The following is a 24400-nucleotide window of genomic DNA, read 5'->3' as shown; positions in this document are numbered from 1 at the left end:
TACTGATAACCTACTCTTTGCCAGGCACACTTCTAGTTACCAGAAAATATAATAATGAAAATGTACTGGACCTCAAGGAGTTTACTAGTGGGTGAGGCAGGCAAGATAAAAAAAGGACACAGAAATACTTGATATACTTGATATACTTGATATACTATCAAGTATATATCATAACGGTGATAAATTCTATGAAGGAAAATAAAAAAGGAAAATAAAATAGTATAAAAGAATAAAGAGTAACAGAGGTCTGAGATTATGAATCTACTTGGTGCATCAAAGACAACTTCCCTGAGGAGTTAAAATTTGAGCAGAGATATGAATTAAGTGAGGGGGTAAGCCAAGCGATTTTGGCGGAACAGAGTTCTTGGACAAAGGAACAGTAAGTGCAAAGCTCCGGAGGCAGTGAAAGGCTAGGCTGGAATGGCCAGACCATTGAGGTGCAAAGTGATGTGAATGAGGTCCTAGAACCAGGCAGGGTGGCCAGGCAGGGCTTTAAGGAAGAGACGGGAAGTTTGGATTTTCCATTGAAGTGGAAGAGAGCTCTTGGGGGGGTTGGGTAGGGGAAAAACACAATTGGGTTATTTTTCAAAGGACCTTTCTGGTTGCTGCATAGGGAATGGTTTGTAGGTTGTGGGAATGGCAAGGGCAAAAGCTGGTAGAACAGTAAGAAGGCTGTTATGTTATGCCAGTCTAGGCAAGAGATGGCGGTCACTGTGTGTGGTGGGAGGTGAGGCAAGTAGTGAGTTTGGGAAGAAGATGTAGTTCTCTTCTGATTACTTCATTTTCTAACTGAAATAAGAGTTAATGTCAGGAACTGAGAATGAGGAGATTTGAGAAGTGAGAAGTTGTGAATGGAAAAATGGCTGGACAGAAAAAAATTACAGAATTGTGGGGGCAACTCCAGGACCTACTTGGAGTTTGTGGTCACGAGTTGGATGTGAGACAGGAGCATGCAGTTGTGTGTTTTCCTCCAGTAACTTTCAGTTGCTCTGGTAAGGGCAAAGAAGTTGGCTCAACTAAGCTGGCATATTATCAGGTGTATGGCAAATTGGGAGGCGGAAACAAGCAATTATAATGCAAGACTTTGGAACCCAAGCCTGGCAGAGGAAAGTGGGAGCAAGAGGTGGTGTTGGCAGTGAAATGTGTACATTATCAGATAGGGTGGTCCCATATTACTAAAGACCTATTGGAGGAGCAACTAAAAGAGGGAAATGGACAAATTGGTTGGAAATTGTTCATCACATGCTTGAAATGGAGACTTGGAGATACTGGAAATGGCCTGGGACATGTGATCACAAAAGTAACTTATCTTTATTAGTATAATACCATGTCTCCTGTTTGCTGGGTGTTTCTCTCTTCTGTATCAACTTGATACTTCTGGTTGCCAAAGCAATCACAAAATTGAGACCAGCCATGTATACTGCCAACAAGGTGAAGGATTTCAGATTATTAATATCTGAAGACATACTTCTTTTTACAGTTATGATTGTGATACTGACACTGTTCTGGGAGTGTGACAGTGAGATTAGAACATACAGTAGCCTCTGGGCTCAGTGAGGATGCCTATTACCTGCGCATTCACACATCTGCCTCTCTGGATGCAAGGAACCCACATCATTCCCAGGCAACCGGTAGTGTTTGTTAGTGGGTGCTTCGGTGTGGAAGGGAGCCAAGGAGTCTCCTAGGTAGAATCCCCTGTAGGAGTCGTCATTCCTGGTTAGTAACCAGCTTTCAGTGAGTGCCTACCTCGGCCTACTTTTAGTGTGGGATCCAAGATCTCATTTCGTGCAGACAGGGGTTGGTTTTCTTGCTATGGGTCAATGCGCTGGAGCAGAGCTTCTGATCCTTAGCATTCTTGAATAGCATTCCTAGAGTGACCTGGGAGGGTTCCCAGAAGGGGACTAGGTGGCTAGGCTCCTCTACCTCCCTACTGCAGAAACCAGGAGTGCGTCCCCCTTTTTGGATTCTTGACGTCAAGCTCCGGCAGCCTTGGAGCCTCCCAAGGGCGGTAGAGAGCTGAGGGAGGGTGACAGGGAGGGGAAGCCATTGCAGCAACAGCTTGGAGGAGGGAGCTGGACATCGTCTCTCACCAGAAAAACGGGGAGCAGGAGCCAGACTAGGGGAGGAAGAGGACTGGCACGCTCAGAGAATCGCTGGGTTGCTGCAAAAAGGGGCGGGGAGAAGGCGGGGGCGCTGCATGCAGCGCGCTGGCTCCAGCGGTGGCCGCGGGGAATGTGACATCAGCGGCGCCGGACGCTTGGGGCTGGAGGAGGCAGCTCGCCTCAGCTGCGCTGTGCACACCTCGCCCGGGGGAGAACGCAGACCCGGGCAGGCGGCAGGGATGTCGGCGAAGGAGAGGCCAAAGGGCAAAGTGATCAAGGACAGCGTCACCCTCCTGCCCTGCTTTTATTTCGTGGAGGTGAGTTGGCCCAGCGCCTTGGCATAATGCAGATCCTCTGGGCATCTCCTGAGCGAATTCAGGTCCTGGACAGCGTTGGAGGCGCAGAGATCGTGCCAGGGCGCGCGCCGCTGTCCCCAAATGCCCGACCCTCCCCTCTTCCCCTCGATTTCACAGCAGCTCCCCGAATGTGCCTGTGAATACCTGTCAGCCCGGGGTGATTACCATTAGAGGTGTCGCTGCTGGGTGGCCTACGGGGAAGGGATACCTGTGTGAGTGAGTGCGGTTTTAGTTCCTTGGCCCTCCTGTAGTGCCTGTGTGCACAACGTCCGCTAGTGCCCCAGAGGGGCCATGATGCCCATATTTCGGGATTTGTGTCTTCAACCTGCCGAGTACGTGTCGGGAACTCTGTGTGCACACAGCTATGCCTAGGGCATATGAGGGTTGAAGGTGTTTACATAGTACAAATATTGTTGATTGCTTTTATTACCCCTGCCCCCCCCACAAATCCTTCTCCTATTATATTATTATGGTGCTCACATATGCTTCTGAAATTGGATCTGCATCTCTAAACATCAATCATCGGTGTACTGGCCTCTTTCCACAGTAAAAAAATACATATTATGTATGTGTGTATACATAACTATATATAATATTTCAAATCTATGACATCATCTGATTTTACATGATTTGTATCTGTGTATTTACTGTGCTGAGCAGTATTATAGATAAGCAATTAAATGCAGATGTATGCATCATGACCCTCTAACTTGCCAAAATGCAGTATTTGAGGGAGAAACAATTGGTAGGAGTTATAAAGATTGGCAGATACAATGGTTCTATGTACTGTGCTCCATTGCATTAGGAAGACATTTTTAAGCAAGACGTTTACTAAATTACAGATACAAAAGGGGTATATTGCATATGTTTAGGGAAATCAGATGGTTTTAGGCATAAAACTATATTCTGTGTAGTTAGAGTCTGGGTTGCCTAGAGAATTATAAGACTGTTGCTGAATCATAAATAACCTTCTCTGGCCATCTTTTCAGCCAAATATGGAGGTTTAGCCCTTCCAAGTACAAACAGTAGATTCTGTATTCAATGATTGCAAGGCTTATCTGTGATGAGGAATAGTCACTGCCTTGAAACTTGGGAGAAGAGACATTGTCAGTCTGTTCTTATAGGTAACAATATATTTGGAAGTTTTGTAGAGGTGTCATAATTTTTTTAAATAATTTCAGTTTTAAGAAAGATGGATGTGACTTGCATAAGTTTCAGAGAAATGATGGGTGACCCTTCATTCGTGACCCATAGAAAAGAAGCAAAAAAAAAAGGACCTATATATTTAAAATAATGAATTCATTTATTATCTTTTCTCTTTTCACAAGAGATTTTTGAGACCATGATTGACCACGATTTAGGTAATTTTTGTTGAAAGATAATGAGCTTTCTCAAGAAAATGTAGGTAGCAGAAGATTCCATAATGAAAAGGGTGAAGGAATAGAAAGATGAGATACCTGCCTTCAAGTTCAATCTATCAGACCACTTGTCGCATTGCTAATCCATGTAGTTTTGTGTTATAGTGATTTCATTTGTGTCTGAATCAATGACATTTGTCTAGGAGAAATCAGTTTGTCTGAATTCCATCTCCAGGAAGCAACACACCTGAGGTCAGCTAGAAGCTGACTACATGGGGGTTGCAGCTATATGGCTTCAAGGAAAATGCCCCCATGAAAGAGGATGCAAACCAGACAATTAAGGATGTGCCTTTACAGAATGTCCGTGTGCACTTTTGAGGCATCTTTAACCGGAGTACATGTCCCTTAAGCAAGAATTTTAAAAGTACAAGTGCCTCATAATGCATTTGAATTGTGTGTTTAGGAACAGACATCTGACAATTGTTACTTCTTTTCCATGAGTGGAAATAGCCCAGATTCATTACTTTTACTTTGGCCCATTCAGATATCCTCTATCAATTCCTTAGCAGGGCAAGCTATAGAACAATTACTTGAAGACAATTCATGGAGTTTAAACGAGCATTGATGACACTGTGTCTTGGGGTTAACAGACTTCAAAAACAGATCCATACAATTGGATTGCAAATTATCTTCCTAAAAATTAAATGTATGATGAACCACTAAAGAGCCTCCAGAAAATGGGAGACTGCATTAGTATAACAATTATTTAAGGGTTTGACCAGATGCACTACCACGCTCCTTTGAAATGATTCATTTTGAAGGTGGTGACAATGCACTAAATTTACATCTCTTTTGTAGGATGAATAAACATAGCTTGAATTTGCATGTTAGTAAAATGCTCTAGAGTAATGACACTTTGCTTTCCAGCACAGTTTCCCAAGACCTTAGAAATTAAGATGGAAAAGTGAAACATGAGTGAATCTCTTTCCATCACATATCAGTCTAAAGCACATATTTTTAGCCTTCTCTGTTACTCAAACCATAATTTAAGTAACAAGAGGATTCTAACAAAACAGATCTCAGGAGAAAACAGTCCCTGGTTCTCAAGTCAGTGACACCAGGAGCGACTTACACTTTGCCTTTTTTCAAGGAGTTTAGGAGTTTGACATCACTAATTCATGATAGGTATGAGATGTAAAGAAACTTTAATTGGGAAAATGAGGCAAGGAAAACTTTCACTTGAGTTGTGAAAGGGGCTAAAATCAAGATGGACTGAGTTATATCAGGAAAATGGCAGCATGCTCTGGGAAAAACCTGGGCCTTGCACACAGATTGACTTGGTTCAAACACCGCCTTTGCCAGATACTACATGAATAGTTCTGGCCAAATTACTTCTCTCATCCTTAGTTTCTTCACATATAATATAAATTACATAATATAAATATAAATACACCTGTATTCATACATAATAGAAATTATTATACCTATGTCTTAGAATATTGAATATATCATGCGGTTAAAGGATCATGGCTGAGATATGGTAGGCAATCAAGATATGTTAGTTCTTTTCCTTTCTTATAACTGTTCTTGACCTGAAATAAATTATTTTACTTATAGTTTGGACTTAAAAGATCAAGTCCTGACAAGGTCCAGCTTGAGAGTTCCCATTGTTGAGAAGAAGTCATCTTCTCCCCAGTTTCTAGAAACAGTTTGGGCTCCACAGGCTTCTTGAAATGGATCTGTATTAATTGATACAAATGGAGAGAGTGAAGTACTATTTAAAGTTTGTACAATAATAATGACAACCATTTATAAAGTACTTAATATGTACTAATAATAAGCTAAATGCTTTACATGACCATGTCATTCAATCTTCAAAGTTTCTCTTTAAGAAAGAGCCATTATTATCTGTGTTTTGAAGAGAAACTGAAACTCATAAAAGTTAAACAACTTGCCCATTTTTATAAAGCAAAGTTAGAGGCAGGGCTGGGTATTAACTCAAAGCTCATGCTCTTCACCACTGCAATAACAATCTCTCTCAACTTGTTGAAAGAACATTCATATAGGCAAAGTCACTTTCTATGGTTTCTCACTGGTAAAAAAGGAAGATGTAGTAAGGCAAGGGCACACTGACAAAGGTAATACAGTTTTCTCTGACAACAGATCGGTTTCCTCAGCTCAATCTCCTCCACTGGGAGCCTCCAAGCACAAAGAGTTAGTGGACAGTGCATACTCCCCACATTGGCTCATCAGTTAGTGGCTAGTGCCCCTCAACAAGAACTCTGGATAGATGCAAGGAAGGAGTAAAGATGTTGGCAGCCCATTTGCAGAGTGTCAAGGTATCTCTAATTATACCCCTATGGGCATTAGGCTGAGGTGTTCGTGTTCAGCTACTAAAAGCAAGTAATCTTGTCTTTGTTCACCGCCATACCTGATGTTAAAGCACACATTGGTTTAAGGCATAGAATTATTTTTTCTTACATTTTTGGTTTATGCTGCTGTTTGCTAATGAAATGGCTTATGGTTGACAGTAATATTGGATGGCGATTTGAAAAACACGGTGATTTTTAATTTTGCACATCATTTTATGAGCAAGTTTCATAACTCAGTTTTACACTGTACAGCCTGGGAAAACAAAGGTCAAGTTGTGAAAAGAACTCTCAGATAAGCATAGCCAAATCTTATTAGGATAAAGAGAAAAGCAGGTTAAAAAGGAATGTTCCACTAAAGAAAAGGTTTATCATGCCCTTAAAGTTCCCAAGTACCCTGCAAATGATGGCTGTATCACTTACAGTAGCAACTGCAGCCAGCAGTATACCTAGAGTTAGCAAAAGAGTTTTCAAACTTTTTTTTAAATTATTATACTTTAAGTCCTGGGGTATATGTGCAGAACGTGCAGTTTTGTCACATAGGTATACACGTGCCATGGTGGTTTGCTGCACCCATCAACCTGTCACCCATAGTAAATATTTCTCCTAATGCTATCCCTTCCCCAGCTCCCCAACCCCCACAGGCCCTGGTGTGTGATGATCCCTTCCCTGTGTCCATGTGTTCTCACTGTTCAACTCCCACTTATGAATGAGAACATGTGATGTTTGGTTTTCTGTTCTTGTGTTAGTTTGCTGAGAATGTTGGTTTCCAGCTTCATCCATGTCCCTGCAAAGCACATGAACTCATCCTCTTTTATGGCTGCATAGTATTCCATGGTGAATGTATGCCACATTTTCTTTATCCAGAATATCACTGATGGGCATTTGGGTTGGTTCCAAGTCTTTGCTATTGTGAAAAGTGCCACAATAAACATATGTGTGCATGTGTCTTTATAGTAGAATCAGTTATAACCCTTTGGGCATAGCCCAATATTGTATGCGATAAGGCTGGTTGTCTGGGACTAGTGCACTTCCTTTATGCAAAGGATTACAGTGGTCCATCTGGGGCTCAGGCTCACAATTTTGTTCTCATTAGTCATCCTGCTCAAAGAGCAATTCATTATGTAATGTAAACAAATGACAAATTACCTTTTTAAACCTAAAAAGATGTAAATTCTTAACATGAAATAAATGGGAATGAGATTCTTTTTCCTTAAACATTCTGCTATATGACATAACATTTTTATAACAAAACTGATGCTAACTTTATGAAGGCAGAAGAGTTATGCTTCACCTATATGCAAATATATTTTGACAGGGTTACCGATACAGAAAAGAGTTTGAAATTGCCTGTTATTCATATGAGAAAACACACAAAGACACATATGTATGCACACACTTCTGTGCATAGGTATGTACAAATACACATGGAGTAAGAATATCATCTCTCTGTCCACTCAGTATAAAATTACAGTATCTGAAGCATTCCAATTCAGAATATTTGAATCTCAAAAAATTAAGATGACTCAGAAAGTTTTCATTCCTTTTGTTTTTTTCTTTTTGTGGCAGGGTCTTCCTCTGTCACCCAGGCTGGAGTGCAGTGGCATGATCTCAGCTCACTGCAATCTCTGCCTCCTGGGTTCAAACGATTCTCCCACTTCAGCCTCCTGAGTACCTGGGACTACAGGCATGCACCACCACACCCAGCCAGTATTTATAATTTTGGTAGAGACAGGATTTCATCATGTTGCCCAAGCTGGTCTCAAACTCCTGGGCTCCAGCAATCCTCCTGCCTCAGCCTCCGAAAGTGCTGGGATCCCAGGCGTGAGCCACCACACCGGGCCTACTCAGAAAGTTTTCATTACTTTGAATGTGTACTTAGCAGTAGATATGTTGCAGGATTTTGTTAATGGAGCTTAATTACTATAAGGTCAGTAACTAAACAGTTTGTTCAGGAGTAGAAGCCATTGCTGCTACTCTGTTGCTATCCTACCTGGGGAAGTTCAACAAGCCTTTGAGCAAAGACACACATTTTGAAACACATTTTGAAATTGTGGTGTCTTGACAAAATCTTAATACAATTTTTATTTTCTTCCCATTGGAAATCGTCCACAGGTTTTTAATTGTAGCAAACATTAATTCACAAGATTTCAGTTCTATCTCATGATCTATGTTAAAATTACATAACTCACTTGATTTTCTTGCTAAGAAATATTGCTAGCTTATTCCCTTTTACATAAACTTCAGCATCAGTAGGAAATATAAAATCACATTTCTGCATTGCATATACCAAAATAGTAGCTGTAGATTTTTTTTCTCTTCTTTAGATTGTATAGAAGTAGAGTCTGCTCAAAGAAGTACTTCAAACCCTGCCAAATGAGATGAGTTGGCAAGTCTCTTCTCTTTCAAAGTCACAATGCATAAACTCTGATGCAAAATAAAATAAATAGAGACTAGAGCCCTAAGTTTTAGAGATAGAGTTAAATGAGGACATTTCTACAAATCTGAGTATTGAACATAACGCTTGCTATTAGGGAATTATTTTCTATTTCTAAACACCACGACTATCTTACTGTTTCTTCATGGCCAAGTTACTCAAAATGTGATTTGTTCTACTTTATCAGGAAAGAAAAAATACTTGGCTTCTGCCAATTTCAAGGAGATTTTAATAATAATGATAATAATCATAGTAATAAAAAAGAATAGTCCATTTCCAGTCTTCTTTATATGATGGACTCTCTAGATACATTATTTTTAGTCTGGAGAACTATCCTATTGAAAAGGCATTGCTATCTTTATTTTTTGAATCAGAAATTGTAGCTCAGAGAGCTACTGTTTTTACCAGGGTCGCATAGCAATGAAATGAGGGAGTCAGGATTTCAGAGCCTGTCCGTCTTGCTCTTGCATTATGACTACACCATACTGTCTCATACATGCTTCCAACAACAATGCTAAACCTAGTGAAGAAGTGCAATGGAGAGCCCTGCCTCTGCTGTGACTTGGCTAGCTTCATGGTATCTGGATGTGTGTCTTTGAAACATGTCTGGTTGTGGCTCTGTCAGAGTTGTGGATCAGAGTTTTTCTCTACATTCATCTACAAAACTTGGCTGTGTTAGTGCTTTTTCCTACTTAATAGTAACTGGTTTAATTTTTGATATGTCTGAAAGGCACAGTGTCCCCTAAAAACAAGCTCCCTTTGGGCAAGCACAAATGGCATCCATGAGTCTCTGATGAAGATTAATGAGGATCAATGGGTGGGGGTGAGAGGGAAGACTTGGAAATTAAATAGAGTATAGGAGAGTAGAATATGTAGGTCGATTAAAATGATAGAAAGAAAGAAATTCAAAAAGATAATAGAAACAGAGAGAGGTCAAGCCAAGCAGGATTAGAAGAAAAAGCATTAAAAAATTGAAGGTAGGAGTGAAGTGGGTGTGTGTGTGTGTGTGTGTGTGTGTGTGTGTGTGTGTGATTGAGATCCAATCTATGAGCAAACCATGGAGACCCCTTTAAACATTTTGGTTGTCTAAGCTGGCTTGTTAAAGATTATTTGAGACACAATTATTGCTGTTTATGTTGGAAATGTATTACAAATGTTACTCATAGCAAACACATTTTCTCTCAGCATATGTATACAGCATAGGCTATTTCTCAAGCAACCTTTGTATTTAAAAGGTGAGGAAATGTCTTATAGAGTTTAAAAGTCTTATTACAGAGATAAGTCTAATAAAATTATATAATCCAATGACATATGGCCTTACTGTTTCTTCAATCACCTAAGAAAATTTTGCCTTGAAAAGGTTAACTGAGTTAACCTTTGAACATGCCAAGTATGCCCGAGTTACCTAAGGACACACTGGTTAATATCAGATCAGGAATAGAACCTAGGTCTCCTGACTCCTGTTCTAGTGCTCTTTCCTAATTATTACTATTTCTAGAATTCCTTATATTAGAAAGTTTCCCTCTGGATTATAACATTTAAAATACAGGTCATTCTAATTCTACATGTGAACAAATTGGGCTAGCTGTTTGTGCTAACTTCCAAACACATTTCATGACCACCTTACATTAAACGATTATGAATGGATCTTCCACTGTTCCAAGTTGTTAGGCTCTTTGAAAAGCATGGTAATAGCTAAAGATTAGAAAATCAGAAAGGGTTTTTCTCATTGCCTACATGCCCACCTGTAATTTCACAATTAACTCCCTTGACATGAGGTCTCTAACAGATAGTAAAGGAAAGCATAAACAAGGGAAGGAGTAAGAATATAATTTATGTCATCAGCTATAGAATAGCTTTGAATTTTCCCTTATACTTCAATGTAAATTTTTCATACATTATCTCATCTGATCCTTTAAATGCAACTGAGAAATAAATATAAACTCTATTTAAAAAATTAAGTAACGAAGACTCAGAGAAGTCCAAAAACTTGTCTAAAACTCAAGTAGTGCTATTTTCCATCTTGGTCAAAAGGAAAAAAAGGTGATATTTAAACTGTGAAATGTCTAATTATGAGCATCATGGTAGCCTTTTATGGTATGAATTAGCTGAGAAATTTATTTACAGTTAACTATCGAATGGAGTAATCTTTTCATGGTCAAGTGGATTTTGAAATATGGATGCCAAGGATAGAAATGCTAATTTTGGCATAAGTAACGTTGAGGTGTTTTTCTTATCAATAATTAGACTGAACCAATTGCACTATCTGGACTAAACCAATCATTACTATCTGGTTTTTTGTCAAGCAACATAGAGGAGGATAATTGCTTTCTTATTTGCTGTAACAAGATGGTTTCTGTGTAAAACTGGTATTTAGACCACTTAGGAATAAATTAAAGAAAAGAGGAAAGACAAGTAATTAAAATCAATGTATTTGTGGAAAAGGTAAACATGGAATCAGTACATTTAACAAAAGAATGATGTTTGGGAGTGAGAGCAATGGAAGTAGATGTGACTATATTGTTAATAACTTAATGCTCTTACCAAAAGTCTGTGCTATGGGTTTGCTTAGAGGTAAACTGCCATTTAATGAAATCCTAGACATGCTTCAGAAATTGAGTCCTCAGGGATAGAGTCCAAAAGAGACGGATCTTATATCAAATGTTCTTCAATACAGAATGCTAAAATGAAATTCCAGGGTATAACCTGTTTTGTACTCTTACAACAATTTATTTATGTACTGAGTAAATATTTATTAATTGCTTATGATGTGACTTTTGGTAAAAGTAATAGAAACAATATAGAATCATCACTGACATACTTTCTAGTCAATAGTAGAATTTCCATAAATTTTAATTGGATGTAATAAAACAAGACTAATCATATGAACATAAATTTTTCTTTAACTGTCTTTTATCAGCTTGTGGAGACATTTTTATTTGCAGAGTGATCATAAATTCCCTATCAGAGACATTGCTCGGCCTTGTGGATTATTGAACAGTTGAAGATTAAATCAATATCCAAGGTCTATATGAGTCCTTATCTCTTAATTATGCTTATGTTCATTTTATGATCTAGGACCTACCTATGGATTGTTTGAGATTTGAAATTTCAAAGGCATCAGTGAAGCAAAGAACTTGCAATTTTAGTTTTCATAGAAAGTTGTTTCAGTTAGATAAGGCACATATACCACAGACAATTTTTTGTGCCTATGGTAAAAAAAACTATTAGATATAGATATATATTTTTTTTACTTTTGTAAAAGAACATAGCTTTTTTTTTTAACTTGATCTGCCAATTAGCTTTGTAATCTTTGGCAATTAACTTATTTCCTCTAAGCATCATTTTCCTCATTTGAAAACGATTGAACTATTGTGGTCAGGATAGAGTAATTATGACCCCTTAATCATATACAAATTATAAAATATGGCCAAGAATTCTAAAGCAAAGTCAGGCCTAGCAAACGAATTTTCTCTTTCCCATTTACCAACACCCCCTCTCCCATCTTGTCTGAAGTAAACTTTGTGGTGGCTTTAGATGCTACCAGATTACCTGGAAAGGGGCTGGTTCTCCTGATTGTTTTCTATTGGTATCACACATTTATGTATGTTTTATACAGTGTGCATACAATGGTAGAGCAGTTTATTATAATGTTTAAATACAATACCAACAAATATTTACTGGAATTTCTGCTCATTTTTAAAGATAGAGGGACATATGCACACACTTACAAAATAGAGACCACTTTTTTTCAGTACCCTTACCTTGACCTAGTCAGTGGAGAGGAATTCTCATTTACTGAGCATCTTCTACACACAGTGCCCAGGTAACACTCTACTGAAAGTCCCTATTCCAGGGTTGTTGGGAGGCCCATAATCTGTAAGCTACTGCCGTTCTCAGCTTTCCAGAGTTCTAAAGTGTCATATATAAACTCATCAGCAGCAGTGTCTGTTCAATGCAAATTAAATATCCTCCCATGCCTCAACTGAACCATCTGTGAAATAAAGAATATTACGCTTTCTAAAAAATGATGAATAAATTAGATTTAGTCTTTGGGAAAGAGTCATCTCATTTAGGCTATTGTATGATTCATTGAAATCTTTTTTTTAAGGCAGTTGCATACACCCTGAAGAATTAACAGGTTACTTATCCCTTGGGTGATGATCTGAAAATGCTTGTATTGTAGCAACTGAGATTTGACTGATTAAAACATGGAGAACATCCAACTGTGAAGATTTGGACATAAATAATGTCTTCTTCATGGCAAAACCTCATAAAAAGGATGGTCAGCAATCTGTTATAAACAATGTACTATAGAGAGATGAACTTTTGAAAACTCTTCTGCATTAAGACCTCATTTAGTTTCTAGCTTCCAGTTGAATTTGATGTACATGAAGGAAAATTATTTGATGGTGTTATGTTTCTCAATATTTAAGCTTCAGACTAGTGGCTATTCCATAGATAATATTGGTTCTAGTAATTTTTAGATGGTTGGCCCAAGACATAATTAAGAAAAATTCCTTTTATTATTTATTTTTAAACTCCAGCCTGTAGAACAATACAAATAGCAGAGAGCAGATACTCTCTCAATAGATCTGTGATGCATTAGTTGTGGTGTTGGTCAATAAATCTAGCAGCTTAATTAATGAATATAGGGAGACAGAGCCTGGACTGAACCTCAGCTTTGGCCTTGGCCTTGGCCACATTATTCTTTGTCTGACCTTGAAGGCTAGTGGTCTTTTCAGTCCTGTTCAGAAATAGAGGAAGAGATTGCTAAGACTTCACTGCTCAAATGTATGTTCCAACATGACTAAGAATGGCCAAGTGTAGCAAATCCTAGAAAATGCCTACTCTATGGGACTACAAAAAACTTTAAGAACTGCTCATTCCTCATTCCAAATCCCCCAGCCAACCAAACTCAACAGGCTCTGTTTCTTCCTCCACCACAACTCTTCACCTTCCCAAGATTCCAGAGGTCAATGCAGCACAGTAGGGAGAGGGAGCGGGGTATAAGGTATCTCATATGGGATGACCCTAAAAATCACAATGTCCTTAGCCATCTATCCTCAGTTCCACATTCTTTCCACGCCATGTTAAAAAAAAAATCACAGAGAGGACAGCAATTTACAATCTAAGCAGAAGCTCTTTAGCATGGACACTGAGCTTGGGCAGTGAGGCAGGGCAATGTAGCTCTCTCTCGCACTCTCTCTATTTACTATTGGTTCACTTACCTTCCCAGGTGATTGTGTTGGTCAAGCAATCCAAAAGCAGTTATATTTTTTCATTTACGTATTTAGTAGTAAACTGGCTTTCTTTGGCAGTTATATAGCATTTTATTTATATATATTGTTCATCTTTTTGATGCATTTTCCAGTAAAACACATAACACAATCCTACCTACTTTAATTAATTTAATCACAGCATTAATATGTTAGAAAATAAAATAGAAGTTATTAATGTCCCACATTAACAGCTTAACTTCAACATCTCTTTTACATGCACCAAGCCTTTTCAAAAGTGAAACTTAAATAACTAAGGCCTTCAGCAGCACTGGAAAGTTTTAACTTTGAAGAAGGGCTCATAATGTGCATCTAAGTGTGCATCTAAGTGTGTATAAAGATGTGTATGTAGGAGACAAGCTCAGAGGGAAGAGAAACTTGTGATATGCTATAGTGTTCTAATCTCTGAAATTAGATGAGAAATTCCTTTTCTGGATAATTAATAGGTCAAATAAAATGTATCAGGCACAAGGCAAATACTAAAAACATTTGTTAAATAAATTGAATAAATATAATAGAAAATATGAACTTTCATAATGTTTAAGTAAAATGGTTTAATGATAAAATTGATACCTTATTTTAATAAACATTATGAAACTATAATTAATTTAGAAACACTGATGGTCTTTAATTCAGTCATTTCTGTGTGTATAATGTTAAGATTATATGTCAATTTAGATCTCAAAATTAAAAATTTGCTTTTCTTATGCTATAACTCAAATACAAGGGGACTTCTAAAAGTTCATGGAAAAAAATGGGATTAAAAGATAAACATAAAAAACATAAACTTTATTTCTCAACATAAGCTCTATCAAGTTCAAGATAATTTTGTAAGCAATGATAAAAGCTGTTTGGTCCATTCCTAAAGAACTGATGCTCCTGGGAATTTAACCATGTCATTGCAAAATTTTTTACATTATCAACTGAAGAAAAATGGATACCTTTGAAAGATTTCTTAAGATTAGAAAACAAAACTAAGTCAGAACGAGCCAAATTAGGACTGTGAAATGGATGTCTAATGATTTCTCATTGACACTCTCACAAAATTGCCTTTGTTTGGGTGAGAGAGATGAGCATTGTTATGGTGGAGAAAGATTCTCTAGCAAAGCTTTCCTGGGCATTTTTCTGCTAACACTTTGGCTAACTTTCTCAAAACATTCTCATAATAAGCAGATATTACTGTTCTTTGGCCCTCCAGAAAGTGAACAAGCAAAATGCTTTGAGCATCCCAAGATGATGTTGTCATGACCTTTGCTCTTAACCAGTCCACCTTTGCTTTACCAGGAAGGACCACTTTCCCATCTTGGTAGCCATTGTTTTAATTGTGCTTTGTTTTCAGGATCATACTGATAAAACCATGTTTCATCACTTGTTACAGTTCTTTGAAGAAATGCTTCAGGACTTTGATGGCCTACTTGTTTAAAAAATTCCATTGAAAGCTCTACTCTTGTCTGCAGTCAATCTGGCCACAGTCACTTTGGCACCCATTGAATGGAAAGTTTGCAAAACTTCAATGTTTCAGTCATAATTGTGTAAGCGGAACCAAGGGAGAGGTCTATGTTGTTGGCTATTGTTTGTGTTGTTAGTAGTCAGTCCTCTTCAATTAGGGTATGAACAAAACAAATGTTTTCCTTGCAAATTGATGTAGATGGCCTGATGTTGTGGGCTTCATCTTCAACATCATCTTTTCCCTTCTTAAAATGAATCATCCATTTGTAAACTTCGGATTTCTTCTCTTTATAAACCTTCTGTAAAGTATCAATGATTTTGCCATTCTTCTACCAATGTTTCATCATAAATTTGATGGATGTTCTTGCTTCAATTTGAGCAAAATTCATGTTGCTCTGATAGGGGTTCTTTTCAAACTGATATCTTATCCTTCTTGGCGTTTCAAACTAGATCTTTTTCAGACATGTTTTCAGTGAGTATGAGCTTATTTTGGTGCAACAAATTGAAATCCATTCACAATTTTTTCATAATATACATGTTCCGTGACTTTTGAAGATCCCTCATATAGAAGTTTTAGTTATGTCACTTTTGCCTGACATTATTGCAATAGACTTTTTCCCCTTAATGCTTGTTTTGTATGCACTATGTCTTTCCTTTGCCAGGTTATGTGAACATCTATATGCTTTCTCTGTATCAATATAACAATCCCACTAATAGGGAAAGCACTATTTAATCTAAGTATATTAAGGTCTTAGTTTTGTTAGAGGACATCAAGAATATATGCAATATCACACATTATAGAAATTGTAGGGTAGCATTAACAATCTATAAAGAGAAATATTCTAATTCTTTTATTTTGTTATTTCTCAATGTCTTTGGAAACCCATTGGTCCATAGTATAAGCTCCTAGGAAGAGGTAGTATGTACAATAATCAAAAACATGAATTGGGAAGCCAGATTTCTTGAGTTTGTAATCCAGCTAACAAGCCGTATAACCTTATACAAATCATGGAATCTTACTGTATAACCTTGTACAAATCATGTAATCTCATGTAATCTCAGATTCCTCATCTGTAAGATGGCAGTAATAATAGTACCTTCATCAAAAAGGTGTTGTGAAGATTGCATGAATTCAAACATATAAAGTACTTTAAATGGTACCTGTCAAATATTAGTAGCATTAAATTACAATTATTACCCAAATTTTAAAATGTCTGCTGTATGTTGTAAGGGAAGAGAAATTACAGCTGGAAGAAAGGATTTAAAAGCAATTACTTTTAACAATTGAAATACAGATCCTCAGCCTCAGGTCTTAGTCTCTAATTTGGTTTAAAGAATAAAATGCTTCCCAAGACAATACACATACTTCAGTGTCTAATTATGTAAGAAGAACAAATTTTTACTACCTGAGGTTAAGACTGGTGATTACAAAACCTACTACCCCAAGCCTAGTGCTAGATCAATATTCAGGTAATAAAACAACCATTTATCATTATTTTTGACTTTACTGTTAGATCATTGAGTGATTGTATTGGTCCTTTTAGAGCTGTAAAGATGTAGTTTCATATTCAGGTATAAAACATAGAACAGATTTTTTTCCCATTCAACCTAATACATCTATTAGGTGAGGTAGCTCTTCTCTATTAATTATCATTGCTATGGAGGATCCAATGTAAGTTTCTTGATTTTTTTAATGCTAACGAAATCATTAGAATTCTAGAAATTCAAAATACAAAGCATTTTCTTGTGGTAGAATAAATGAAGATCTTTTTAAATGGGGGATATTTTCTTAACAATACAGCAAGAACGTCTCAACATTTGGCATCTCTCTTCAAATTATCCATGTATGTATTAGTTTATTGTATATTATTGTATATATTAGTTTATTGTATATTGAGGACACCTAATATGTCAGGGATAAAGAGATGGATAAGACAATTTCTCTGCTTTCAAGGATCTTGTGGCCGAATAGGAGAGAACGTAAAGGAACAACTGCCATCCCATATGACAATTGCTATGATCCAGGCATTCATCAGGATATCTCTGTATGTTCAGAGAAAGTGATCCAAAGGAAACACTAAAAGCAGGAAAGCATCTGGAACCTTACGTTTGCCTAATTTCTGATACTTTATATTAGAAATCATTTACTAGGGAAGACAAAAGTGAAAATAAAAGCAGACCATATCCAAAATATAATTAAATGCTCTTAAGATATTCCCAAAACCAAAATAATACAAATGACTTCACAGAAACTGCCCAGGGAAGAACCTTCCGGACCTGAGGGCACCACATCAGTGAGAGTGTGATTTGAAAGTGCCTGCCAGCCCTTTGCTGTTGTTGCCGTTGAAACCCCTTGACACATGGCCATCTCTCTCCTTGTGTCCTTTAAACTGGCAATCTCATTGAAGCCTGGGGCTATCCTTTCCTGAAAAGCACTAGACTAGTGCCAGATGGTGACATGTGGCAGAATGGCAGCAGGATACACGGCGGTGCATGCTTCCAGGAATTTAACAGACCAGGTTTCTATTACTGGCCTTTGCAGCCAGGCGTTCTATTTTACTTATCTGGGCCACGGTCCTTATCTTAAATTTATCTTAAGAATCCCAAGGAGGTTATAAGAATTAAATTAGATAATTAGGAGGAAATGTCTAAATGAAAACTCAGTAAATGTCCTTTGCTTTTTAGGTCTGAGTACATACCTAATAAATTCTACCGAAACTGAGAGGAGCTCTAGAAAAGACAGATCTCAGATTGGAACAAACAAAGCAATTTTCATGTTTGGATGATAAGGAATAAGTGAGTAGAGAACATGTTTAAGAGTAATAAGAATTAAGAGAAACAGAGTGGCCTTCTTCAAACTGCACCTGTCCCCTAGGACCCCCTCTCCCCATATGGGCACCCCACATGCAGTTATCTTAGCGGTGTGGAGGAGGAAAGCCAGATGAGTTCCATGAGCAAAGAATTTTGAGCACATTTCCCAACTTAGACACCTGGGTAGGAGTCTGGGTGTTCCCACCTGGGGGCTTTGTGGCTATTGCACAATTTATGTAAACTATTTCTGCCTCAGTTTTCTCATTCGTAATTTGGGGATACTGATAGATACTTTATACAGTGTAGATTGAATATAGCAATCTTTTAAACTTAACTAGTATCTGGCACCTAAGTCTTCAACACCTGCTGTGTATTTTTCAGAAATTGTCTATGTTTTTTGTTCCTTTAATCAAAATTTCTTGATTTCTTTCAATTAAATTCAGTGAACATTTATTGGACACCTAGAACATTCAAAGCATTCGGTAAATTGCAAAGGTTTCACTTTTGAGTACTTGATCTTAGGGCAAGGGCTGGTAATATATAAATAACTATAATCAGAGGCAGACTAACAGATCCTTTGATAAAGTTATATATGTAGTATATGAGATGGAGTCTTCAATTCTGAGTGGAGAGCCTGGAGAAGGTTTCAGGGAGAAAAAAATTCTATGACCTCAACCTGAAAGGATAAGTCCAACTTTTATAAGAAATAAATGTGGAACTGTAACGTGAAGCAGAGACTAGAACGCATCTTTTTGAAATATAAATATAATGGGAACATGGGCTGTCTTTCTGGTTTAGGAGAGTGGAGAGTAGGTGGAAAGCAAAATTAACCAAGAAAGGCAGATCAAGGCCATATTTTAAAAAGTCATAAATATCATTCTAAAAAGTTTGCACGTTATTTTGTTATTAATGGGGCACCATTAAATGCGCGATGAGGTGTGAATTCTAGGAAAATTAGTTTGGAAGCATTGTGGAGGATGAAACAAATTATGAAGAGAATAGAGTTTTTTTTAAAGGCCCTAATGCTTTATATATGGCAGTGACAGTGTGAAATAAATGAGAGAAATGATTCTTCATTCATGACAGTATATGAAGCATTTCAGTATTAGATTGCAATGTAAAAAAAAACCCATCATTTCATTGATAAGAAATGACGCCCAGAAAGGTTAAGAGACTTTTCCAAATCCCAGAAGAAGCTGGCAGAATAAATAAGGGGAGAAACTGGATTCTTCTGGTCCTGAGGCCAGACCGGTTTCCCTCAATCACACTGCCCTGTTTCAATTTGTATCTATTCATGTCATACAAGCCGTATCTGTTTTATGTATAAAAACCAGTTTAGACTTCTAGACCTTAAGTAATGTTGCAGACTCATTCTGACCAATTATTTCCCTTAATGACACTTTAAGTGTTACTGTATGTTTATAATCTGTATTTTTGAAGTTCTTTGCAGCCAATCTGAATATGCTATACTTAGAGCGAAGATAGTTTTATATATCATAAAGCCTAATATTATTTTATTATTATTATCAATATTTGAAGAAAATATTAATCTGTATTAGCTACAAGGCAAAAAAAAACTACAGAATACCACTAAAGATCATACTGTAGGAAGTAGAAAATCCCCTCACCACGTGTGTGTTGACCTGTGACAACCTTCTTCATGGCTACAGGCTTTAATACAATTGCTTTGATCTGCTAGCATTTTTTTCCCAGTTTGAATTGAATTTCAATGTACTGTATTACTGTTTCAAATTTCACATTTTATATGATTTCAGGGTATTTATCAAGTTGGTTCCAAGCATCTCATTTTAAATGTGTTATTAATATTAAAATCTTCCTTTATCTCTTATAATAGATCTTGCATATGATTGGCACGAATATACACAATTATTTTCTTTGCCTTCTTGTGACATTACTTATATCAAAGCTAAAATAATTTAACTTTGAAATGTCTTATGCTAGCGTTGTTCTCCAAAAGTGAGGATTTTGCTGCTGAAATCATCTAGTACCAATAATTTGCAGCTTTATGCCTCCAGCCTTGGTCTCTCCTGTTAGCTCCAAGTCGACATCTTACTTTAATAACTAAGAGATGTAACAGTTTTAATACTTTCAAAACAGAATCTTCTATTCTTTCCATCCAAACTTCTTCCTATCCCAAGGAATGATATCACTGACCTAATTCCTCAAACCCCATCTTTGAAATCAACCTTTATTGTTTTATCTTCTTCACTGATCAAGCCATAAACAAGGTTTGTTATATCTGTCTCCAAAACCATATCAACAATCTACCAGTTTCTTTGTATCTCCAGTACTAAACTCTAGGACATGCTGCCTCATCTCTCCTGGATTTCCGCCATTGCCATGCATCCACTAGAATGTAAGCTCTGTGAGTGCATGGAGTTCTCTGTTTGGTTTACCGCTACATTCCTTACACTTAGAGAAGTGCTGGGTGCCTACTAGGCATTCAATACATATTTGTTGAGTTTTGAACAGCCTTCTAAATTTTTACCCTATTCCTACTTTTGACCCGCCATGATCATCCTCAATCTGACAGCCAGAGATCTTTGTAAAATACATTGCAAATCCTATTACACCTCTGCTTGAACTCTCCGGAATGTTTCTGATCCTACTTTAAATAAAATTCTAACTTCCTGCTTGGACTTCAGGACTCTGCAACGTCTGGTCCCAAATCTACCTCTCTGACTTCATTTTGTATCACTTCCTCCATTTGATTATGCTTTTCACCTGGTTTTTATCCGGTTAGTTCTTTCTTGCCCATTCAAGTCCCTGCTTAAATGGCACCTACTCAAATAGGTTTTCCTTGATCTAAAATAGGAATTCAGGCACTTAATTACACAGCCCTCTTCTTTATAGTATGTGTTCTTTCTGATATATATATTTCTGACATACATTTAATATATATAATATATATTTTTTACCTGGCTTCCTCAACTACAATGAAATATTCATAGGGACAAAGATTTTGTTTTATCATAACTGTATTCCCAGGACCTAGAACAAGGCCTTGGGCTAGCAGGCTCCCAAAGATATTTGTTGAATGACTAAATGGATGAGCCACCATTACCATATATATTAATTGGCCCTTTGTGACTATGGTTTCCACCAGTTCAAAAGGCTCTTATAGGACTCTGAATTCATGATGGCTATGAAGAAGGCAAAGAATGGAGCTGATCTGTTTTGCCCTAGGCTCAGAGCAAAGTGAACTCTCCCCAAAGAAAAGTAGTTTGTCCTTATTATAATCATGCTAAAAACAAGTAAGCTATCTGATCTAGATAAAGTGTCATGATAGATTTGATAAAATGTTTCACTAAAATGGATATATAGTCTAAATTTGTCTTTTTAAAGTTGACATCAGAAAAATCAATATTGACTAGCAAATGTGGTATTTTGAAACACCTTTCTTTTGTTTGCCCTGTTCTCTAAAACAGTTATAATTTTTCTTCTTAAAAATTGCTCTATTATTTTCACTCACAGGTTCCTTAGTGGATGGTAATTATAAGAATCAATCTTTTCTTTTTGAAAATAAACCGTTTTCCTAATCCTCAGGTAATTTCTCTCCTCTCTATTGCTGCATACAAATAGCTTGGTTCACATGGGCACGGCGGCTCATGTCTGTAACCCCAGCACTTTGGGAGGCCAAGGCAGGTGGATAACCGAGGTCAGCAGATCAAGACTATCCTGGCTAACACGGTGAAACCACATCTCTACTAAAAATACAAAAAATTAGTCAGGCGTGGTGGCACACGCCTGTAGTCCCAGCTACTCGGGAGGCTGAGGCAGGAGAATCACTTGAACCCGGGAGGTGGAGGTTGCGGTGAGCCAAGATGGCGCCCCTGTAAAAAAAAAAAAAAAAGAAAGTTTGGTTCACACTTTTTTGAGGGCTATATCATGACTGGAGAATAAAATTTGTAGTGTTTGGCTACATACTTTTAAAAAATCTCTTTAAATCTCATTTTCAAAATCTCATTTTAAATGTAATCAAAACAAGTCTGTGTAATTTTATTATGTGCATATCAATTCTATATGTGTGCCAAAATTGGCACATACCATCTGTTAAATTCCTTACACTCAAAAAAAAAAAAACTCTTGTTGAGCATTTCAAAGATAAAAACGTAACTCTGAAGACAATTATGTTAGAAATAAACATTGTCATTTAATTCATTACATTGGGTAGTAAACTACACTATGGGAACACCATGTATAAAATTATTTATTTCTAAAATATAATGAATATAATGAAGATTTTATACAAGTTACTCTTTATTACAAACAAAATGATGTAGGGAACAGAGTAAATATGCTTTTGAAAAAATAAGAGAAATAGATATCAAAAAGAAAAAAAGATTCTTTTTAATAGAGATGGGATTTCACCATGTTGGTCAGGCTGGTCTCAAACTCCTGACCTCGTGATCCACCCACCTCCCAAACTGCTGGGATTACAGGCATGAACCACTGGGCCCAGCGAAAAAATGATTCTTATTACGGAAACAAATGAAGGTTTTAAAACATGCTTCTATAGAAATGTAGAAGATATTAATATGGAAAATTATATAATTGGAAAAATGATATAATTGGAAAAACTGTCAGTTTCAGGAAGGCTACTGGCTGAAAAGACTAATGCATAATATTAGTGACAAATTAATTCATATGTTAATGTAGCATATATTATATAGAGAGATACATGCATATATATTTGGAAGTCACTATAATGTATATTAGTGGCAACACAGAAATCAGTACGATTAGACCCCTGCCTTAAGGCGATTTTAGTTTGGGAAGCAAAGCAAAAGACTAAACCTATTTTATAGCAGATAAAAAAGAGCAGTGGGTAGAAATTTCCTAAAAAGAAGTACTAGGGGATTAAGACTAAAGAAATTACTCTCAAAAGGTATTATCAAGCAAAGCTTCATGAGAAAGGTGATGTTTAACGAATATATTATTGTTACTAGTTATAACAATAACAATACTTAATAACATTTATAAGCTATTTATTCCAGATATTGTTGACTTTGGAACTAGAATTCATGTATTCAAAATCCACCTCTGTCACTTATGACAGGTGACTGCTTATCCACCTGCAAAATGAGGATACTGATAGCAGTTATCTTATATCACAATAGAAAGTTTTAGGTTAAATGAGTTTAAAATGTGTCAAATTAATTAAAATATCTAAAACAGAAAAATTGACACATAGTAAGCACTTTATGAAGTACTTGTTAAATTAATACTTAAATATATTTATATGGATTTAAGTGGAAATTTAAATAATGTGCATGCACCATGAAGTGCTGATTTATTGGTCAAGATTGAAAGCTACTATTCATGCACTATCGAAGAGGGAAGTAGTGAGGGGGAATGATCAGATACTTGAAGTGATCGAATAATAGTCGATAAGAAAAAATAAATGTTTTTGATATACTTTTTGTTCTCTACAAAGCATCCATCTGAAAAACAGAAAGATAATGCAAGATTACTTACTATGTATTTCTTTTTTTTCCCCCAGTAAAACTAATTATTTCTTAATTACAAAAAAAAAAGACCTCTTGGGAATAGAAGGCATAATGTTGTCCTCTAAAAATAAAAATTAAAAAATTGTTTTTTCAAACCAAACAATCAGAAATCATGAGTAGTAAATATTGTCTTTATAAAAAAACATTTCCTGTTTGCTTAAATAAATATTATATCCTCTAAAGGAACAAAGCCTTAAACTAAGCAATTCTTTGAGTGTTATATAAGTCTACATTTTCAGGTTCTGGAAAGTCTGGCACTAGATTAAGCATTTGTGATATTTTCTGTTTGGCTGAGAGCAGGTCTCTCACTAAGCTACTGCTCCTTGATGACCAAGTCTATCTTTTGTTCAATATATTACATCTACCTACACAGTGCCTGGCACATTCAAACATGAATGAATAAATAATTGAACGCAAAAAGGGTACACAAAACCTAGAAAGTACACTGTGCCTAGTTTAGGGAGACCAAATAGATGAAACCCAGTGAAGTCAGGATTTTCAGATAAACAATGAACAATTTTCAGTATAAGTCTCTCTCAAATATTGCATGGGGTATACTTACACTAAAAATTATTCATTGCTATCTGAAATTCTGGTTTTGCTGGGTGACCTGTATTTTTATTAGCTAAATCTGGTAACTCCAAGTCTAGTTATTGTAGTTAAATTAAGGTTTATGCATTTATTCAATTAGCTAGTTATCAGCAAGTA

At 36.7% G+C, this 24400-nt stretch overlaps 1 protein-coding gene and 1 long non-coding RNA gene across 3 annotated transcripts in view; one reads left to right on the top strand and one right to left on the bottom strand.

Annotated features, from left to right (window-relative positions):
* Positions 1-2028: 2028 nt before the first annotated feature.
* PLPPR4 (phospholipid phosphatase related 4) overlaps positions 2029-24400 on the top strand; it is a 45507-nt gene continuing 23135 nt past the window's right edge. Inside the window, exon 1 of the mRNA XM_005542622.4 lies at positions 2029-2419. Coding sequence (XP_005542679.3) covers positions 2198-2419 — 222 coding nt within the window. The 5' untranslated portion in view covers positions 2029-2197. The remainder of the gene's footprint in view (positions 2420-24400) is intronic.
* LOC123567665 (uncharacterized) overlaps positions 19509-24400 on the bottom strand; it is a 40274-nt gene continuing 35382 nt past the window's right edge. For both annotated transcript variants that reach the window (XR_006690795.2, XR_010588599.1), the window contains one exon: positions 19509-22015. This is a non-coding gene — a long non-coding RNA (uncharacterized lncRNA). The remainder of the gene's footprint in view (positions 22016-24400) is intronic.

Source organism: Macaca fascicularis, chromosome 1, assembly GCF_037993035.2.
Source record: "Macaca fascicularis isolate 582-1 chromosome 1, T2T-MFA8v1.1".
NCBI classification, from domain to species: Eukaryota; Metazoa; Chordata; class Mammalia; order Primates; family Cercopithecidae; genus Macaca; species Macaca fascicularis.
The sequence above is the reverse complement of the archived record's forward strand: the minus strand, read 5'-3'. Positions and strand labels throughout refer to the sequence as shown.